General features: G+C 67.2%; 2 protein-coding genes across 4 annotated transcripts in view; both read right to left on the reverse strand.

The window, feature by feature from the left end:
• Positions 1 to 992: 992 nt before the first annotated feature.
• On the reverse strand, positions 993 to 4,631 carry PRKAG1 (protein kinase AMP-activated non-catalytic subunit gamma 1). 2 transcript variants are annotated; one of them, XM_082073767.1, is made up of 12 exons: positions 4,584 to 4,629; positions 4,408 to 4,474; positions 3,500 to 3,603; positions 3,210 to 3,291; positions 3,078 to 3,136; positions 2,939 to 2,984; positions 2,746 to 2,800; positions 2,530 to 2,656; positions 2,079 to 2,244; positions 1,922 to 1,959; positions 1,655 to 1,801; positions 993 to 1,565 (listed from the first exon to the last, which is right to left on the reverse strand). In XM_082073767.1, the coding sequence occupies exons 1-12, from the start codon at positions 4,593 to 4,595 to the stop codon at positions 1,467 to 1,469; spliced, it is 1,002 nt and encodes a 333-aa protein (XP_081929893.1). In that variant the 5' UTR covers positions 4,596 to 4,629; the 3' UTR covers positions 993 to 1,466. The 2 variants fall into 2 exon arrangements, with proteins under 2 accessions (XP_081929893.1, XP_081929894.1); XM_082073768.1 differs by lacking the exon at positions 993 to 1,565 and having other exon boundaries at positions 1,699 to 1,801; positions 2,079 to 2,359; positions 4,584 to 4,631.
• A 1,583-nt stretch (positions 4,632 to 6,214) lies between these two features.
• The window catches only part of KMT2D (lysine methyltransferase 2D), a 30,680-nt gene continuing 18,944 nt past the window's right edge, over positions 6,215 to 17,950 (reverse strand). For both annotated transcript variants that reach the window (XM_082073766.1, XM_082073765.1), the window contains 17 exons: positions 17,169 to 17,401; positions 13,500 to 16,322; positions 13,274 to 13,417; positions 13,034 to 13,198; positions 12,799 to 12,955; positions 12,600 to 12,681; positions 12,291 to 12,466; positions 11,723 to 11,871; positions 11,484 to 11,619; positions 11,263 to 11,402; positions 9,146 to 10,316; positions 8,350 to 8,486; positions 8,109 to 8,239; positions 7,221 to 7,506; positions 6,998 to 7,071; positions 6,792 to 6,900; positions 6,215 to 6,703 (listed from right to left, as the gene is read on the reverse strand). In XM_082073766.1, the coding sequence (XP_081929892.1) occupies positions 6,611 to 6,703; positions 6,792 to 6,900; positions 6,998 to 7,071; positions 7,221 to 7,506; positions 8,109 to 8,239; positions 8,350 to 8,486; positions 9,146 to 10,316; positions 11,263 to 11,402; positions 11,484 to 11,619; positions 11,723 to 11,871; positions 12,291 to 12,466; positions 12,600 to 12,681; positions 12,799 to 12,955; positions 13,034 to 13,198; positions 13,274 to 13,417; positions 13,500 to 16,322; positions 17,169 to 17,401 (6,206 nt within the window). In that variant the 3' untranslated portion in view covers positions 6,215 to 6,610. The remainder of the gene's footprint in view (positions 6,704 to 6,791; positions 6,901 to 6,997; positions 7,072 to 7,220; positions 7,507 to 8,108; positions 8,240 to 8,349; positions 8,487 to 9,145; positions 10,317 to 11,262; positions 11,403 to 11,483; positions 11,620 to 11,722; positions 11,872 to 12,290; positions 12,467 to 12,599; positions 12,682 to 12,798; positions 12,956 to 13,033; positions 13,199 to 13,273; positions 13,418 to 13,499; positions 16,323 to 17,168; positions 17,402 to 17,950) is intronic.

Genomic DNA, 17,950 nt, shown 5'->3' on the forward strand with positions numbered 1-17,950 from the left:
TGCCACCGTGTCGATCTCCACCAGCAGCAGCTTGGTCCGCTCGCAGATCCGCAGCTGCCCCGCGCCCCGCTCTGCGCCCCCCAGCATGGCCCCGGGGCACCGGGGGGTCCCCGCCGGGGGGGTCCCCGCCGCCACGCGCTCACCGGCGCCTCGGCGCAGCCACGCGCCCGCCCGCACACGCGCAGCCACCGCCGCACGTGGGGCCTTGGGGACCCCCGGGCCCTGCCCGGTGGCACCGCCAGGCCGGTGGCCGCGGGGCTCGGTGACCCCTGGGGTGGCCCCGGTGGCCGGGAGCCCAGCACACCGTGGGGACCCCACCGGCCGTCCCGGGGTGTCGTTCCCCCCCGGGATCCCTTCCCCCCCCTGTGACTATGGAGCTGACGCCGGTTTTGGCACCGCACGCTGCAGCCCACGCGGGCTCCGAGCGGAGCTTAGCAACCCTCCGGCGGCGGCATGGCAACGGCAGCGGCAGCGGCACCAGCCCCTCAACGGGCAGCAGGTCTCCGGCGCCCCCCCAGCCCCACGGGCACCCGCCCCGGCTCTCACCTCTCACCGCCGCACCGGAGCCTGTGCCGGACCCCAGCGCTGGTGGCAGCTGGTGGCAGCGGGGGCCACATCCCGGCCTCCCCCCCGGCCCGGAATGTGCTGCGCTCAGCATGGCTGGGCCTTGTGCCTCCTCCGAGAGGCACCGGCAGTGGACCCAGGCGTCCGGGCTGCCGGCGACCCCCCGCAGCACCCCCCGGCATCACAGCCCCTGCCCGACACCCCCCGCTCAGCACCCAGAGGGTCCCCGTGTCCCGCCGGGTCCCCGTCCTGTCCCCAATCCCGGCCTTTTAGCAAAGCCACAGGCGGAACAAACAGGGATCTAGGGTCTGGGCGAGCTCAGCAGATTCCCACCTCATGGCGGGGGGGCAGAACAAACCCCCTCTCCGGGCACCCCCTCCCTTGGCACCAGCAGCCGGTGCCCCCGCGCACTCAGTGGCGAGACCGGGTTTGTGGCAGGTTTGTGTTTATTCGCCATTTCTCTCTGTGTACAAAGCGGTGACGGGTGCGGATGTGGCCCCTGGGGGGGCAGCACTGGGCCGGACCGAGCTTGGGGAGGGGGGTGATTAAAACCGAGCTCGGGGAGGGTGGGTGATTAAAACTGAGCTCAGGGAGGGGGGTGATTAAAACCAAGCTCGGTGAAACCTCGTGTGCGGGATGAGGGATCAGCCCCAGCTGGGGGCGACTACGCTGTCCCTGCACCCCAGGGGTGCCCCCCCGCACCAACCAGCCTGCCTTTGGGGTGCAGGGTGCGGCGTGGGGGGAGCCGGGGGGCTGCCCACGGCTGGAGGTTATTGCTGGATGCTGCTGGTGAGTGGGGGCCCTGCCCCTGTTGTCCCCCCCGGCTCAGGGGACACGGCGAGAGGGGGCAGGAGAGGAGGGTGGGGGCACCGGGACGGGCTGAATCCCCCCCCCCAGGCGCCTCAGGGGCCCTGCGGGAGGACCAGGGCCTGCAGGATGTCCGAGAGAGACACGATGCCCTTGACCACGTCGCTCTCGTCCACCACCACCAGCCGGTGAACCTGGGGGGGGGGGGACAGGGAGGAGCTGAGGCCACCGTGGGGACCCCAGCGCCCCCCCGCCTGTCACTGCCGCCCCGGGGGGGTGTTACCTCGGCCTCCACCAGGCGGTTGATGATGGTTTCCAGAGTCTCGTGCTTGTAACACTTGAGGACGCCCTCGAAGTAGTGGGAGCGGTGCTGCAGCGCCCGCGTCACCGTCACGTCCAGGTTGTTGTAGGTCTTCTCAGCTGCCAGGTTCTGGGGCAGGGACAGGGGCTGGGGACAGGGCCGAGACCCCCACAGCGCCCCCCACCCCTCAGAGCCCCCCCAGCGCCGGCTCTGCCCCCTCCCCGCCTCCACAGCCCCTCCAGTACTCACGATAACGTCGAATTTGGAATAGATATCCACCACCCGCCCTGGGGAGGGAAAGGGCTGTGAGAGCCGCCCGTGGGCACACCAGAGGGACGTGGACCTCGAGCTGGCGGTCTGGGGACACCCGGCACACGCTGTGCCCGGCGCCGGGCCCCGTCCTTACCCGAATCATCCACGACGGGCAGAGCGGAGACGCGGTGCTGCACGAAGATGCCCAGGGCCACGTAGATGGGGGTGCTGGTGCGCACCACGGCGATGTTGCTGTAGGTGCCGATCTGCAGCTCCTCCAGCGTCTTGGCCATGAACTCGGGCTTGGGGACCTCTGCTATCTGCAGGGGACGGGGAGGGGGACAGTGCTGACGCTGGTTCGGCTGCCGCGCCCCGGGCCCCGCCACGCTGCCGGCTCCGGACCCTGCGGCTTGTGGGGGGGCCGGGGCCACGGTCCTGGGGGTGAAAACAGACAGTGCTGGGTGCAGAGAAGGGTTTGGGGGACCCCTGGGGACAGGACAGGCTGCGGGGTCCATGCAGCGTCCTGGGGACCCCCCAGCACCCAAAACGCAGCACGAGGCACCCCTGCCCCGGCCGAGCGCGTCCTGGGCAGGGACGGGACTTACAAAGAGCTTGAGGAACTTGAGGATGCGTTTGTGGGTGAGGATGTAGAGCGTGTTCCCCGAGTCGGGGTCGATGACGGGCAGGCGATGGATCTTATTCCGGATCAGGGAGGAGACGGCGTCGAAGAGGCTGCGGGGCAGAGGGAGAGCGGGAAGCGGGGTTCACCCGCACCCCGGCACCGCCGCAGCCGCGGCCCCCTCCCCGCAGCACCGCGGTACCTGGCGTTGGGGGAGATGCAGACCAACGGCTTGAAGGAGTCCTGCAGGTAAACCTCTGCGGGGAGAGGGGACACTGAGGGGACACTGAGGGGACCGGCAGCGCTGTGGGCACACGGGGTGCAGAGCTGGGGGGCTCCAGGCGCCCCAGGCAGGTCTGGGATGGTGGGAGACGGGGGGCAGCGACCCCGCTCACCTCTCCACGTCTCTATTTTGTGCTCCTCCAGCTCGTAGATCTGCACCTGGGCACAGGAGACAAACGGCATCAACCGGCGCGGGGGACGCCGGAGCCGGGTCCCCGCGGGGTCGCGCCGTGCGGCCCCCCCTGTCCTCACCATGGGAGACTTGTAGTAGCGGTGCAGGATGTTGATGAAGTCGGTGATGGTCAGCATGCCTGGGGGGGCGGGCAGGGTGAGGTCCCCGCGGCACCCCCGAGATCCCGCCAGCCCCCCCGGCCCCTCGCTCACCCACGAAGCTTTGCTTCTTGCTGTCCCACAGCGGGGCAGCCCGCACGCCGTTGGTGACGAGCGCGAAGAAAGCCTTCTTCACCTGCGGGGGGGGGCGCGGGAGGGACGGGGCACCCCATGGGGGACCCCTGGAAGCCAAGTCCCTCCACCCTGGTTTGCAAGAGCTTCACAGGGAGGGTGGAGCCCTGAGACCACCCTCCAGCTCCCAACCCGCGTCCTGGTCCCAGTTAAGGCTCCAGGCCCCATCCTGCCCCCCCACCCCCCAAACCTGCCCCCCCCAGCCCCCAAACCTGCAGAGAAGTGTCAAAGACGACCAGTTTGGAGCTGGTGGGGATCAGGTCGTAGCAGCGATGGGACTTCATGAAGGTGGTGTAGGCGCCGTGATGGGGCTCCCCTGGGGACGGGCAGCGTGAGGCGCCTGCCAGCAGTGAGGGGACACCCCAAACCCCGCGACACGCCAAACCCCAGGACCCAAAACACCCCAAAGACCAGGGCACCCCAAATCCTGGGACATCCAGCCCAGGGCTCGGGGATGCCCCAAACCTTGGGACACTCCCAGGCTCCAGGGCACCCCAAAGCCCATAGCACAGCAAGCCCTAGGACACCCCAAACCCTGGGACACCCACCCCAGGGCTCCAGCAAGCTCTAAACCCCGGGACACCCCAAAGCCCGGGACACCCCAAAGCCCATAGTGCACCAAGCCCCGGGACACCCCAAATCCCAGGACACCGCAAACCCCGGGAGACCCCAAAGCCCATAGCGCACCAAGCCCTGGGACACCCCAAAGCCCAGGACACCCCAAACCCCGGGACACCCCAAAGCCCATAGTGCACCAAGCCCTGGGACACAACAAACCCTGTGACACCCCAAATCCCGGGACACCCCAAAGTCCATAGCACACCAAGCCCTGGGACACCCCAAACCCTGGGACATTCCAAATCCCGGGACACCCCAAACCCCGGGACACCCCAAAGCCCATAGCGCACCAAGCCCTGGGACACCCCAAACCCCGGGACACCCCAAACCCCGGGACACCCCAAATCCCGGGACACCCCAAACCCCGGGACACCCCAAACCCCGGGACAGTCCCCCTGGGCTCCCGGGACAGGGACTCCCGAGGCCACCGCAGGTCCCAGGACACCCGAACCTCCGCAGCACCTCCCAGGCCCGGGCTCCCCCCCGCCGTTCCCGGTATCACCTTCCAGCCCCGGGGGGCTCCGCTCCGCCGGGCTCTCAGCGGCCGGGCCGGGCCCGGGGCCGGGCTCCTGCGGACAGACACGGGTCGGGTCGGGTCGCGGCCCCCGATCCCCCCCGGCCCCGCTTCCTGCCCGGCCCCCCCAGGTCGCCCGGCCCCGCTGTCACCCCCGGCCCCACCGTCACCTCCATGGCCCCCGCTCCGTCCCGCCGCTGCCACCCGACTTCCGCCCGGCGCTTGGCACCGGCTTCCGCCAGCACTTCCCACGTGACCGGAAAGCGCGCGCCCCACGTGAGCCATGACCGCAAGGCGAACTTTCCCCCTCCCGCCGGGTCACGGACACCACGCGTCCCCCGGGACGGGACCGGGACCGCGTGGGGGTGACACCGCCCCGGGGAGCGGGCACGGCGGGGTGGGGGGGGCACGGCGGGGACCCCCCCGAGCGGCAGCGACCCCACGGCAGCGCGGGGACACGGACACGGCGGGACACGGACACGCGGGGACCCCCCGCCCCCCCCAGGAGGCAGCTCCCGGCTTCTCACGCGCTTTATTTTAAAATAACATCCAGTGGTTCGGTATCGGTAAAAACGGGACCCACGCGCCCGCTCTGTACAGCCCGGAGGGAAATCGGTCAATGCGTCATTTCCGTTAAAACTTTCCCGTTCCCCGCCCCCACTCGCGGTTTTTTTTTAAAGTTTTTTTTTTGCTTTGCCCTTTTTTTTCGTGTTTTTTTTTTTTTTTTTTAAACATTTTCACCTTAAACCTTTTTTTTTTCTGTTTGTTTTTTGCAGCTTTTGACGAGTTGCGGAAGCAGCTTTTTCAAGATCGCCCCGGCCACGCCCACCCCCCCCCCCCGCCACACCGAGGGGGGCTGGGGGGGCTCCCCCCCCCCTCCCCCAGCCACGAGGTCCCGGGGGCTGGGGGGGGGTCCCCATACACCGTGCATTTGTGCGTTAAGAGATCCCGGCCCCCGCCCCCGAACATCCCGGTGGGGGGGGAGGGGGGGGGACAGGCGGTGGCGCCGGGGGGGTCGCGGCTTTGGGGGGCGGGGGGGGGCGGTCCTGTGTAATGCCCACTCGCTGCTTCGCTCTCCAAGGCCGCCCCCCCCCGGCAGGAGGCTCCAGCCCCCCCCCCCCCACCTCGGAGACTGGGTTTAAAAACACCGCGGACCCCCCCACTTCAGCTTTGCGCCCCCGCACCCCGAATCTCAGCCCAGCAGAGCACACAGGGCCCCCCCGCCCCCCCTTCTAATATATACAATATAAGGTATAAATAGATAAATAGCCTTTCTCCCCCCCTCCCCGCCGTGCTGATGGCGAGTGGGGGGGCCCCCACACTGCTGGGGGAACAAGTCTGGCCCCCCCTTCATAGCACACAGCGGGGGGGCACAAGGGCAGACTGTCCCCCATGTGTCCCCCCCCCACTCCGCCTGCTGGAGGGGAACAAGGTGGGGGGGACCCCAATGCAAACCCCTCCGGGGGCGGGCAGCTCTGCCCATGGGGGGGCAAGGTGGGAGGGGGTGGGGGTCACATTTAAAAACAACAAGAACACCAAAAAAAAACCGAGGAAAAAAAAAAAGAAACCAAAAATCTCTAACACTTAAAATGAGGTAGGTTTGGGTGCAGAAGCTCCTTGTGGCGGTCGGGGGGGGCCCTGGCCCCGGGGGGGGCCCCTCGCCGCAGGCGCCTCCTCCCGCGTTTCGGGGTCTCGTCCACACGCACAAAAAGGAAACGAAAAGCCAAGAGGAACCGATTGAGCTGCGGCCGCGCGGCCGAGCCCGGATTGTCGAGCTCAAGGACCTGTCACTGTGTCACTGGCAATTAGCGAGCGGCTCTAATTAGGTTTGTTTCTAAAAAAAAAAAAAAAAAAAAAAAAAGAAAAAAAAAATAAAATTAAGAATAATTAATGAATCCAGGCCGGTTCCCGGCGGGCGCCGGCTCTGCTGGGATCGCTCTGACCCCCCCACCGTGGATGGAGGGGGCGGTGGGGGGGGGCGCGCTGCCCCCCCCTCCTCTTCCTCGCAGGACGAAGCAAAGAAAACCCTGAGTTGCCAGTTCGTCCGTCCGTCCGTCCCGCTCGGCCCCGCCGGAGCCTCCGTGGCCCGGTGGCCACCGGCGCCTGCCCCGGCACCTCCCGCGGCTCCGGGGGGGTGGTGGCGCGGGCTCCGAGGGGGGGCGCAGCCCCTGGCCCCCCCCGTTATCCCCGCTTAGTTCATCCATTTCCGGCAGTTCCAGGCTCCGCAGTGGCAGGGGATCTTGTGCTGGTCGTCCTCGAAGTCGAACTGGTAGTCGTAGGTGAGCTGTGGGGGGAGCAGGGAGTCACCCACGGCACCGAGACCCCCCCACGGCACAGAGCGCCCCCCCCCGCTGCCCCGCACCCCCTCTGACCTCCTCCCCCTTGGGGATGCGCCGGCTGGAGATGATGATGATTTTGTCCTCCTTGTCGAAGGTCACGACTTCGGCCACGCAGTTCGGGGCGCACGAGTGGTTGATGTACCTGATGGGGGACGCAGAGCAATTTGGGGTGGGGGGGGGGTGCTTAGTGCCAAGCCAGGAGGGGGTCCCAGCACCCCAAAAGTTCCCCCTGTGCTCACCTGGCCGGGCCCCCTGTCAGCGTGGCGTCAATGACGTGCTCGTTGTTGATGCGGAACATGTAGATGCCGCGGTTCTGTTGAGGGAGGGGGGTCAGCGGCTGCACCAAGTCCCCCACACCCCACCTGAGCCCCCAATATCCCACCTGAGCCCCCAACACCCCACCAGAGCCATCCCCACCCCACCAGAGCCCCCTACACCCCACCAGAGCCCCCCCAGCCCCACCTGCTCCTCGTAGATCTTCTCGCGCCGGTTGGCCACCTCGTTGCGGATGATGGTGCCGATGTACTCGATGACCATGGTGTGCTTCTCGATGTCCTTGGCCGCGTAGAGCCCCAGCCCCTGGATGCGGGAGCGCGCCAGGTACACGTTGTTCTTCCACTCGGTCTTCAGGCGCCGGTACTGGGAGGACTTGGAGTGCACGAACTGTTTGCTGTACGGGGTGTTGGTTTCGCCCGTGAACGTGCTCTGATACGCCTTGGACATGCTTGTGCTGTTCAGGGTATGCGGCCTGCGGCAGAGAGAGCAGGTGAGGGATCCTCAGTGATCCCAGTCATCGAATCATCACATCACAGGAGCGTTTGGGTTGAAGGGATCTCCCCAGCTCCCCCAGTGCCATGAGCAGGGACATCTTCAGCAGCTCAGGGTGCTCAGAGCCCCGTCCAGCCTGGCCTGGGATGTCTCCAGGGATGCTTCATCCACCACCTCTCTGGCCAACCTGGGCCAGGCTCTCACCACCCTCAGGACCAACATTATCCTTATTACCCAGCCCAAATCTCTACTCTCTTAGTTTAAAACCATCACCCCTTGTCCTATCTCAACAGGCCCTGCTCAAAAGTCTGTCCCCATCTTTCTTCAGGCCCCTTTTAAGCACTGAAAGGCCGCACTAAGGTCGCCCCGGAGCTTCTCTTCCCCAGCTGAACACCCCAACTCTCTCAGCCGTTCCTCCCCCAGAGCTGCTCCAGCCTCGCATCATTTCTGCGGCTCCTCTGGCCCCTCTCCAGCAGGTCCAGGTCTGTCCTGTGCTCAGGACCCCAGAGCTGGACGCGGTGCCCGGGGGGTCTCACAGAGCGGAGCAGAGGGGACAATCCCCTCCCTCGAGGTCCCGCTTACCGCTTGTAATGGGTGAGGATTTTGGGCTCGGAGCGGGCGCAGCCGGTGGGGTTGATCATCAGCGGCAGCTCCATCAGAGGATGGCGGCCGTAGCGGAACAGGTAGTTCTGGCAGCTCTCGACGCCGGGGAGCTGCGGAGCGGGGAGCAGAGGGGCCGGGGTCAAGCGGAAGCACCAGCACACCCCCGGCCCCTTTCCCAATTGGGGTGTGGAGAGGCGAACCCCCCTTCCCCGAGACCTACCGACTCGGCGATGCGCAGCACCGCGTGCACCGTGAGGCCAAAGAGCTCCTCGCCCTTCAGGTACTCGGGGAAGAGGCGCAGCATGTCGGCTTCCTTCCTCATCATCGCCACCGGCTCGATGATCCGGTTCCAGACGGCTGCCGAGGGAATCGGAGAATCGTTTTGGTTGGAAAAACCCCCTAAGATCATCGAGTCCAACTGCTACCTCAGCCCTAGTGCCACCCCATGTCCTGAGAACCTCACGTCCGTCTGTCCAGCCCTCCAGGGATGGTGACTCCAGCACTGCCCTGGGCAGCCTGTTCAATGCCCCACAGCCCTTTGGGGAAGAAATTGTTCCTAAATCCAACCTCAACCTCCCCTGGCGCAACTTGAGGCCGTTTCCTCTGCTCCTGGCGCTTGTTCCTGGGGAGCAGAGCCCGACCCCCCCTGGCTCCAAGCTCCTTTCAGGCAGTTCCGAGATCAGAAGGTCTCCCCTCAGCTCCTGTTCTCCAGCTGAACTCCCCAGCTCCCTCAGCCGCTCCATCACACTTGTGCTCCAGCCCCTCACCAGCTCCGTTCCCTTCTCTCCACTCGCTCCAGCACCTCAAGCTCTTTCTTGGCGTGAGGGGCCCAAAACTGCCCCCAGGATTGGCGGTTTGGCCTCCCCAGTTCCAGCACAGGGACGGTCACCGTCCTGGTCCCACTGGCCACACTGGTGCTGAGCAGGTTGGAGCTGGGCACCCACTGAGCCCCATTTTGACCCCCTCAGGGAGATGATGGGAGGAAGGCAGCGAGCCGGTGCCTGCAGCTCCCTTACCCTGTGGCGAAGAGTCAGAGAAGACCAAATCCTCCAGCCCCTGCTCGATGACCTGCACCACGAACTCGGGGCGCCCGTTGTTCTCGCAGATGGTGCAGCGGTAGCAGCAGCGCCGGTTGTTGGTCCGCAGGCTCCAGTAGATGCGCGTGGCCTCGTAGCCCACGGGGTAGAGCGCCGTGACGCTGTGGAAATCGGCCATCTGGTGCGGCAGGAGCTGCCCGATGGCGTGGAAGACCAGCCCGCCCACGCGGAACATGTGGAGCCGCTCCCCGCGCTGGATGATGCTGGCGATTTGCTTCACCTCGTCCCGTTCGATGTAGACGCGGCGGAAGACGGTGAAGCTGCTCAGCTCCTGCTCGCAGGGACCCTTCAGCTTGTGCAAGGGACACAACATGGTCTTGTCCTTGAAGAACATGCACTTGGCGCGGATGGCGCAGGCGAAGTGGTAGACGCTGGGGCAGCGGATGCGGTTGCAGCTGTTGGTGGCGCCCGTCCGCTGGCACAGGGAGCACTTGGTGAGCAGCCCGCGGTGCAGCGCCACCTCCACGTTGATCAGAGCCCCCCCCTGCGTCTCGTAGACCTCGGTGGACCACAGCGCGCAGTTCAGGTGGACCCAGAGATCGAGGTCGAGGTTGAGCAGGCGGGCCGGACCGTCCGTGGCCCCGTCGCCTTCCTCGTGGCAGAAGCAGCACTTGCGCAGGTCCCGCGGCACCTTTTCGGGGCGCAGGGTGGTGCCCAGCTTGTCGATGAACTCCGCGATCTCTTTGTCGCCGTCCCGCTTGGCCCCCCCTTTCTGGATGGTGACGAGGAAGCGCAGCCGTTTCCACCGCACCCCCTTCCACTTCTTCAGGCGGGGCCGCGCGTCGTCCCCGTCCTCCGGCGGCCGCGAGCGCGCCTTGAAACGCAGCGGGGAGTGGGGGGCTGCGGCCCCTTCCTCCTGGGGGGCTGGAGAGGGGGCTGGTGGCGGGGGGGACAGCGGGGCCGGCGCTGCCTCCTGGGCCACCTCGGGGTCGGGGACCCTGGCAGTCTCAGTGGGGCTGGCCGGGGAGGGGACAGAGGGGGACAGCGGGGGCGAGGGCTCCTGGGGCATGACGGAGAGCTGCCGCACGTCCAGGTTGGAGACGTTGTTGACGTAGCAGTGGTGAAGGGTCTTCTCGGGCGCCGGGCTCTCCTGCGGCATGGGGAGGGGAACACAGGTCAGAGCATCCTGGGGTTGGGATCCCCAACGTCCCTATGTGTCACAGGGAAGGGTCCTCAGCCCTGCAGGGACGCCCATGACCCTTCCTGAGACACTCGGCACCGCCCCACGGGGGGGTGTTGCCCCTCAGATACCCCCCTGCAATGACAGGGAACCTACAGTGTAGGGGAAAGGGACCTGGGAGTCCTGGTGGACAACAGGATGACCATGAGCCAGCACTGGGCCCTTGTGGCCAGGAAGCCAATGGGACCTGGGGTGGGTTAGAAGGGGGTGGTCAGTAGGTCAGAGAGGTTCTCCTGCCCCTCTGCTCTGCCCTGGGGAGACCACACCTGGAATCTTGTGTCCAGTTGTGGCCCCTCAGTTCCAGCAGGACAGGGAACTGCTGGAGAGAGTCCAGCGCAGCCACCAAGATGCTGGAGGGAGTGGAGCATCTCCCGTGTGAGGAAAGGCTGAGGGAGCTGGGGCTCTTTAGTTTGGAGAAGAGAAGACTGAGGGGTGACCTTATTAATGTTTATAAATATATAAAGGGTGAGCGCCACGAGGATGGAGCCAGGCTCTTCTGGGTGGCAAACAATGATAGGACAAGGGGCAATGGGATCAAGCTGGAACACAAGAGGTTCCACTTAAATTTGAGAAGAAACTTCTCAGTGAGGGTGGCAGAGCCTGGCCCAGGCTGCCCAGGGGGGTTGTGGAGTCTCCTTCTCTGCAGACATTCCAACCCGCCTGGACATGTTCCTGTGTGACCTCACCTGGGCGTTCCTGCTCCAGCAGGGGGACTGGACTGGATGAGCTTTTGAGGTCCCTTCCAATCCCAAACATACTGTGATACTGGGACCCCATGTGCCTCTGTGCTCACTCTTAGCCCCAAAGGGCCCCCTCCTGCACCCCCCAGCCCCAGCGCGGTGGGACCCCTGCAGACCTGGCGGAGCAGCGTCAGGAGGTCCAGCTCGCCCTTGAGGCTGTACCCCGGCAGCACCGCGTCGAACTGCTTCAGCCACTCCGAGCTGCCGTCCGGCACCTTCCCGGCCAGCGCCGCCTTCTCCTTGCCCCCCAGCACCCCTGCGAGACACAGAGACAGCCCGTCACAGGGCACCCGGCCTGGGGACACCGGGGAGACCACGGGGACAAGCAGATGCTCACCAGCCACGTCTGTCTCCACCTTCTTGGTCTCGACCACGGCCGCGCGCACGGGGCCGTCCGGGAACAGCACCTCGTAGGAGCTGGGGATCTTCACGCTCAGCAGCTCGGCCATGGCCACCATCACGCCGTTGAGGTTCTGGGCCGCAGGAGGAGGGAATGTGTCCGGGGTCCCGGTGCCGCCAGGTGGGGGTCACCACCAGGACAACAAGGGTCTCGCCCCACCCCATCCCCTCACTCACCTTGGCAGCCGCCGCCGACACCGTCAGCATGACGGAGACCTCGCTGCCCCTGCCCTTCTCCCACGGGGCGCCCGGCCCCGCTGCCCCCGCCTTCCCAGGGGGGACCCCAAACGTCTCGGCAGCCTCGTAGGGCTTCGTGTCGGGGAACACTGGGGTGGGGAGAGGGGGGTCAGAGCTGCGCAGAGCCAGCCCCGGCGCCAGCCACCCCTGAGCCCACCAGCCACCCCTGAGCCCACCAGCCACCCCCACCCTGCAGAAACGCTGCTGGGAACGTGTCACCTCATGTGGGACAAACTGAGGGGCAGTGACAGGACGGAGAACCCAGCACCAATGGGAAACGCTCGGGAATGGCCCAACCCAACACATGTGTGCAGTGAACCCCCCACCCCGCTTCCCTCGCCCCCCACTCAGCAACCCTGTCCCACCCATCTGTGCGGGGCACACACCCACCTTCCCACCCCATTTATGCCACTCCAGACCCCCTCCCTGCCCCACCTTCCCCCGTCTGCCCCATAGATCCCCTCCTGCCCCACGGATCCCCTCCTGCCCCACACCCAGCGCTGCCCACCTGGGATGCTGGCGCGGGGGATGATGGGGATGATGGGGGACAGGACCCGCTCCTCGCGCTCCGCCTTGGCCTCGCTGAGCAGCGGAAAGCGCAGCAGCTCCTCGCCCAGGACGCTCTCGGGGGACGAGGCCGGGACGATGCTGTCGGGGGAGTCGCTCTCATCGTCGCTCTCCATCCTGCGGGGAAGGGGGTGTCACTTGGGCCATGGGGGCTGGTGGCCCCTGTAGGGATGGCTGTCCCCTGTGGGGGCTGGTATCACCCACGGGGGGTGGTATCACCCATGGGGGGTCACCACGGCCCATGGCTCACCTGACATCCTCGGTTTGATTGTGCGGGGGGGTGGGCAGAGCTGCCAGCAGGTCCAGGCTCTTCACCTCCATGGCCGGTGTGTCTAAGCGAGGAAGGGACAAGTGTCACAGGAATGGACAAGTGTCACAGGGAGAGGACAAGTGTCACAGGGAGGTGACAAGGGGCAGCAAGGACACTGCACCAGCATCCCTACACTCACCTTTCTGGCCGTGGGGCTCGCGGGCTGGATCAGCGTCCTTGGGCTGCTCCCCCAGCTCCTCGGGGACCGTGACGCCGTTCACCATCTTCTGCTGCACGGAGGGCGGGGGCGTGGGGGGCAGCGAGGAGGGCGGCGTGGGGGGGTTGCTGAGGTTGTTCTGGGGGAGACAGCAGGGTGAGGATGCTGGAGGGGGGGCCCAGGAGCCCGAGGCGGGGGGCGCAGGGGAAGCCCTGACCTTGGTGAGCAGCTGCGAGTAGTAGTCGGGCACGCTGTCCAGCACGGCGCTGCCGAAGCCGCCGCGCAGCTGGCTCTTCCCGTTGATGGGGCTGCTGCCGAAGGGCGCGAAGAGGCTGAAGTTGGCCGTGATGGTCGGCTCCGTCAGTGGCAGCAGCGACAGCTCCTGGGGACAGGGTGGTGAGAGGGGCCGGGGGTGTCCGGCAGCCCCCCCCTCGGCGCCCCCGGCACGCGGCTGTACCTGTTTGAGCTGCCGCATGAGCGCCTCGCCGGGCCGCAGCCCCTCGTCCTTGCGCAGCTTCTTGCGGGAGGCCGGGACCCGCTCGCTGCCCTTCTGCACCCGCTTGGGCTTGGTGGCCGCCGGCTTCCTGGCGATGGTCGGGTCCTGGGGGGGAGAAGGGAGCGGGAGCCGTGCCGAGCGCCACCCCGGCACCGTGCCCCCCGTTGTGCCCCGCGGCGCTGCTCACCTCCCGGCCCAGCAGCATGGGCTGCGGCCGCGGCTCCGTCGCGGCGCCCCGGCTCTCCGTGTGCCCGTTGAGCTCGCCCGGGCTCTGCGCCGAGAGCTGCACGTTCTTGGCGCGCAGCAGCTTCTGCAGCAGCAGGTGCCCGGCCTCGGAGCGCCCGCCCGCCGCCAGCGCGCTGCCGCTCAGGCTGCTCCCGCTATCCCCGTTGGCCTCCGGCTTTGCCGCCTCGTCCTTGTCCAGCTCACACGGTGCCACCGCTGCCTCCTCCTTCGGCTCCTGCTTCACCAACACCTGGGCGGTTTCGGCAGCCGCAGGAGCCCCCTCCAGCGCGGCCCCGTTGATGTGGGTCTCGCCGGGGTCGGCCGGGTCCGCGCTGGGCGCCTCGGGGTCCCAGGAGCCGTGTGGCGGGGCGGGGAGGGGGCCGCTCGCTGCGGGGGTCAGCCCTGGCTCCGCGGGGCTGGGAGCCGAGGCCGGGACCCCCGGGAACGTCTTCTTTGGCTCTTGGGGGCTCTGCTCCGGGGCCGGCGGCGTGGGGAGCCGGACGGGGCCGGGCTGGGGGCCGCGGGCAGCCAGGGCCGCCTGCACCAGCTCAGCCAGGGGCTGCTGGGGGGGCTGCCCCAGTCCCCCCCGGCCCTGCTCTGTGGCAAAGCTGCTCTGTGGCTCCGCCGGGGCAGCCGGTTGCGGCTGGAAGAGCGGCCCCAGCTGATGGGGGGGCTGGCGGGCGGCGGGGGCGCCGTGCTCCGGGGCCTGCCCGGGGAAGGGGCTGGGGGGCAGCAGCGCCGGGCTCTGCTGCAGCAGGTTCTGCTGGTGCCGCTGCACCAGGAGCGCCTGGAGCTGCTGCTGCTGCTGCGGCGTCAGGTGCCGCAGCTGCGGGTTCTTGGCCAGGACGCCCTGGAGCTGCGCCCGGATCTGGCCCATCACCTGCCCCGGTACCTGCCCCAGGACGCCGGTGGGGAGCGCGGCCATGCCCGGTGACGGCGCCGCCGGCCCCGCTTTGTGCTGCCCGGGGCTCTGCAGCCGGGGGGGCTGCGGCTGGCCCTGCAGCAAGCCTGATGGCCCCTTGCCTGCCTGCTCCGGTGGCCGTGGTGCCGGTGGCAGCGCCATGCCCGGTGCCTGGCCCGTCCCGCAGCCCAGCGGTGGCTCTGCCAGCCCGGCAGCGTCCCCTTGCTGCTGGGACAGCTCGGGCTGGGGGGCACCAGGGCTCTGCAGCGGGGGGGCAAGCAGGGGGCCTGCCCGCAATGCCGGCTGCGGGGACGCCAGGATGAGCTGGGGGGCCGGGGGCTCCGGGCTGCCCAGCCCTGGGGGGTTGAGGGCTCCCGGCTGCTCCTGGGGGCCCCCATGCAGCTGCCCCCCACTCTCGCTGCCCTCGGCGGGCAGGGCGCTGCCATCCGCCCCTGCGGGCTGGTCCTTGGCAGGCAGGACGGCTGGAGCCGGCTGCAGTCCCTGACTCAGGTGCAGCGCAGAGGGGGGGGCCTGGCCCACCCCCCCGTGCTGCGGAAAGTGCTGGATGGGCGGCTGCCCCTGGCCCACCCCCAGGAGCCCGGGCTGGGTGGCCGCCGAGTTCTGCTGCTGCTGCTGCGGGGCCAGCAGCGCCCGCGACTGCCCCAGCTGCTGGGACAACACGAGCCGGTGGCCCAACATCCCCGGAGTCTGCGGGGGCAGCTGCGGGGAGCCCAGCACCCGCTGCTGGTGGGGGCCCAGGAGCAGCTGCCGCTGGGGCGGGGGGTGGCCCAGCACCGCCTGGTGCTGCAGCCCCGGTGCCGGCGTGTGGCCCAGCAGCCCCGGCTGCTGCTGCGGCGAGAGCTGCTGGACCAGGAGGCTCTGCTGGCTGCCTAAGAGCCCCGGCTGCTTCGGCACCAGGGGCTGCCCCACAGCGCCGGGCTGCGGAGCCGCTGCCGCCTGCTGCTGGCCCAGCAATGCGGGCTGCAGCGAGCCCTGACCCATGACGCTGGGTTGCGACAGCGCCGGCTGTGCCATGACGCCGGGCTGCGGCATTGAGGCTTGTCCCATGATGCCTGGCTGCTGCATGGCCGCTTGTCCCATCACACCCTGCTGCTGCTGCAGCGATGTCGTCTGTGCCATCATGCCCAGCTGTGGCATTGCAGCTTGTCCCATGACGCCCGGCTGTTGCAGTGACGTCTGCGCCATCATGCCCTGTGGCTGCAGCGACGTCTGGCCCAGGACACCTGCTTGCTGCATCGCTGCCTGCCCCATGACGCTCTGCTGCTGCAGCGACGCTTGTCCCATCGCACCTGGTTGCTGCATGGACGTCTGTGCCATCACGCCGGGCTGCTGCAGCGCCGCTTGTCCCATCACACCCTGCTGCTGCATGGACGCCTGACCCATCACGCCCGCCTGCTGCTGCAGCGACACCTGGCCCAGCATGTTCTGCTGCTGCAGTTTCTGCGCCAGCTGCATCCTCTGGAGCTGCCTCTCCTGCAGCAGGCGGCTGTCTGCAGCCAGCCCGCGCAGCGCCGGGTTCCCGCTGAAGAAGGCGCTGGAGGTGCCGGGCACCGGCGCGTTGCCCACGCCTTGCTGGCCCATGAAGGGCAGGCTCTGCGGCACGGCCATGGACACGCCGCCCTGCGGCAGGCGCAGCCCCCCGGGCTGGCCCGGCTGCTGGCCCAGGCCTTGCGCCCCCACCACGGTCCCCGCGGGCTGCGTGACGCCGTGAGCTGAGAGCAGCTGCCCGGGGAGCTTGGACATGAGGCGGGGGCTCTGCGAGGGGCTGAGCGCCATGACGGCCGAGGCCTGGTGCTGGTGCTGCTGCTGTTTGTTGCGGTACTCGGCCATGAGGTTGGTGTGCTCCTTCTGCTGCTTCCGCACCTGCCGGGATGCCGGGGGGTCAGTGACACTGGGGGTTAGTGGTGGATGACAGGGGGTTAGCGCTGGGGACAACGGGGTGGTAGTGCCAGGGACAGTGGGGTTTTAGGACCAGGGATGCCAAGGGGTTAGTAACGGTGACACTGGGGGTTAGTAATGGTGACAGTGGGAGGTTTGTAATGGTGACAGTGGGGGGTTAGTAATGGTGACAGTGGGGGGTTAGTGCTGGATGACAGGGTGTTAGTGCTGGGGACAATGGGGTCGTAGTACCGGGGACAACGGGGTGGTAGTACCAGGGACAACGGGGTGGTAGTACCAGGGACAACGGGGTTTTAGGACCAGGGATAGTGGGGTTTTAGGGCCAGGGATGCCAAGAGGTTAGTAATGGTGACAGTGGGGGGGTAGTGCTGGATGACAGGGGATTAGCGCTGGGGACAACAGGGTGGTAGTACCAGGGACAGTGGGGTTTTAGGACCAGGGACAGTGTGGTTTTAGGACCAGGGATGCTGAGGGGTTAGTAACGGTGACAGTGGGGGGTTAGTGCTGGGGACAGCGGGGTGTTAGTACGAGGGACAGTGGGGTTTTAGGACCAGGGACAGTGTGGTTTTAGGACCAGGGATGCCGAGGCGTTAGTAATGGTGACAGTGGGGGGTTAGTGCTGGGGACAGCGGGGTGTTAGTATTGGGGACAGTGGTGTTTTAGTACTGGGGACGGTGGCACATCAGTGCCAGGGCTGGTGAGGTCTTAGTGCCAGGGACAGTGGGGCTTTAGCGCCAGGGACTCCACGTTTGTGGTCAGGACAACACGCTCGCCCTGGGAACAGGGCACCCACCGCCCGCCGAGCCCCACCTGGTCCAGCTGCTTCTGGATTTTGCTCTGCTGCTCCGTCACCAGCTTCAGCTTCTCGGCGTCGGCCTCGGGGAACTCCCGGCCGGCTTTCTTGGCGGTGCGCTGCTTGGCGCAGAGCGCCTTGCGGGACTTGCGGTGCGCCCCGATCTGCTCCTCCAGCACCTTCAGCTGCATCTGCAGGAGCTGCTGCGTGTGGAACAGCCACTCCTCGTACTGCCGCTGGTCGGCCTCGTCTGCGGGAGCGGGGAGACAATCACACAACCGTCTGGGTTGAAGGGACCTTCAAATGTCACCTTACCCACCCCTGCCATGAGCAGGGACATCTTCAGCAGCTCAGGGTGCTCAGAGCCCCGTCCAGCCTGGCCTGGGATGTCTCCAGGGATGCTTCATCCACCACCTCTCTGGCCAACCTGGGCCAGGCTCTCACCACCCTCAGGACCAACATTATCCTTATTACCCAGCCCAAATCTCTCCTCTTTTAGTTTAAAACCATCACCCCTTGTCCTGTCTCAACAGGTCCTGCTCAAAAGTCTGTCCCCATCTTTCTTCAGGCCCCTTTTAAGCACGGAAAGGCCGCACTAAGGTCTCCCCGGAGCTTCTCTTCCCCAGCTGAACACCCCAGCTCTCTCAGCCGTTCCTCCCAGCAGAGCTGCTCCAGCCTCGCATCATTTCTGCGGCTCCTCTGGCCCCTCTCCAGCAGGTCCAGGTCTGTCCTGTGCTCAGGACCCCAGAGCTGGACGCGGTGCCCGGGGGGTCTCACAGAGCGGAGCAGAGGGGACAAT

The sequence above is a fragment of the Streptopelia decaocto genome (assembly GCF_964273445.1).
Source record: "Streptopelia decaocto genome assembly, chromosome: 27".
Taxonomy (NCBI): domain Eukaryota; kingdom Metazoa; phylum Chordata; class Aves; order Columbiformes; family Columbidae; genus Streptopelia; species Streptopelia decaocto.

Excerpts from the sequence above, each read along its gene's own strand:
- PRKAG1 (XM_082073767.1), bottom strand. Across the intron at positions 2,985-3,077 it reads GCTACTACAAGTCTCCCATG|GTGCAGATCTACGAGCTGGA; the intron begins GTGAGGACAGGG and ends TCCTGTGCCCAG. Across the intron at positions 2,801-2,938 it reads CAAAATAGAGACGTGGAGAG|AGGTTTACCTGCAGGACTCC; the intron begins GTGAGCGGGGTC and ends CTCTCCCCGCAG.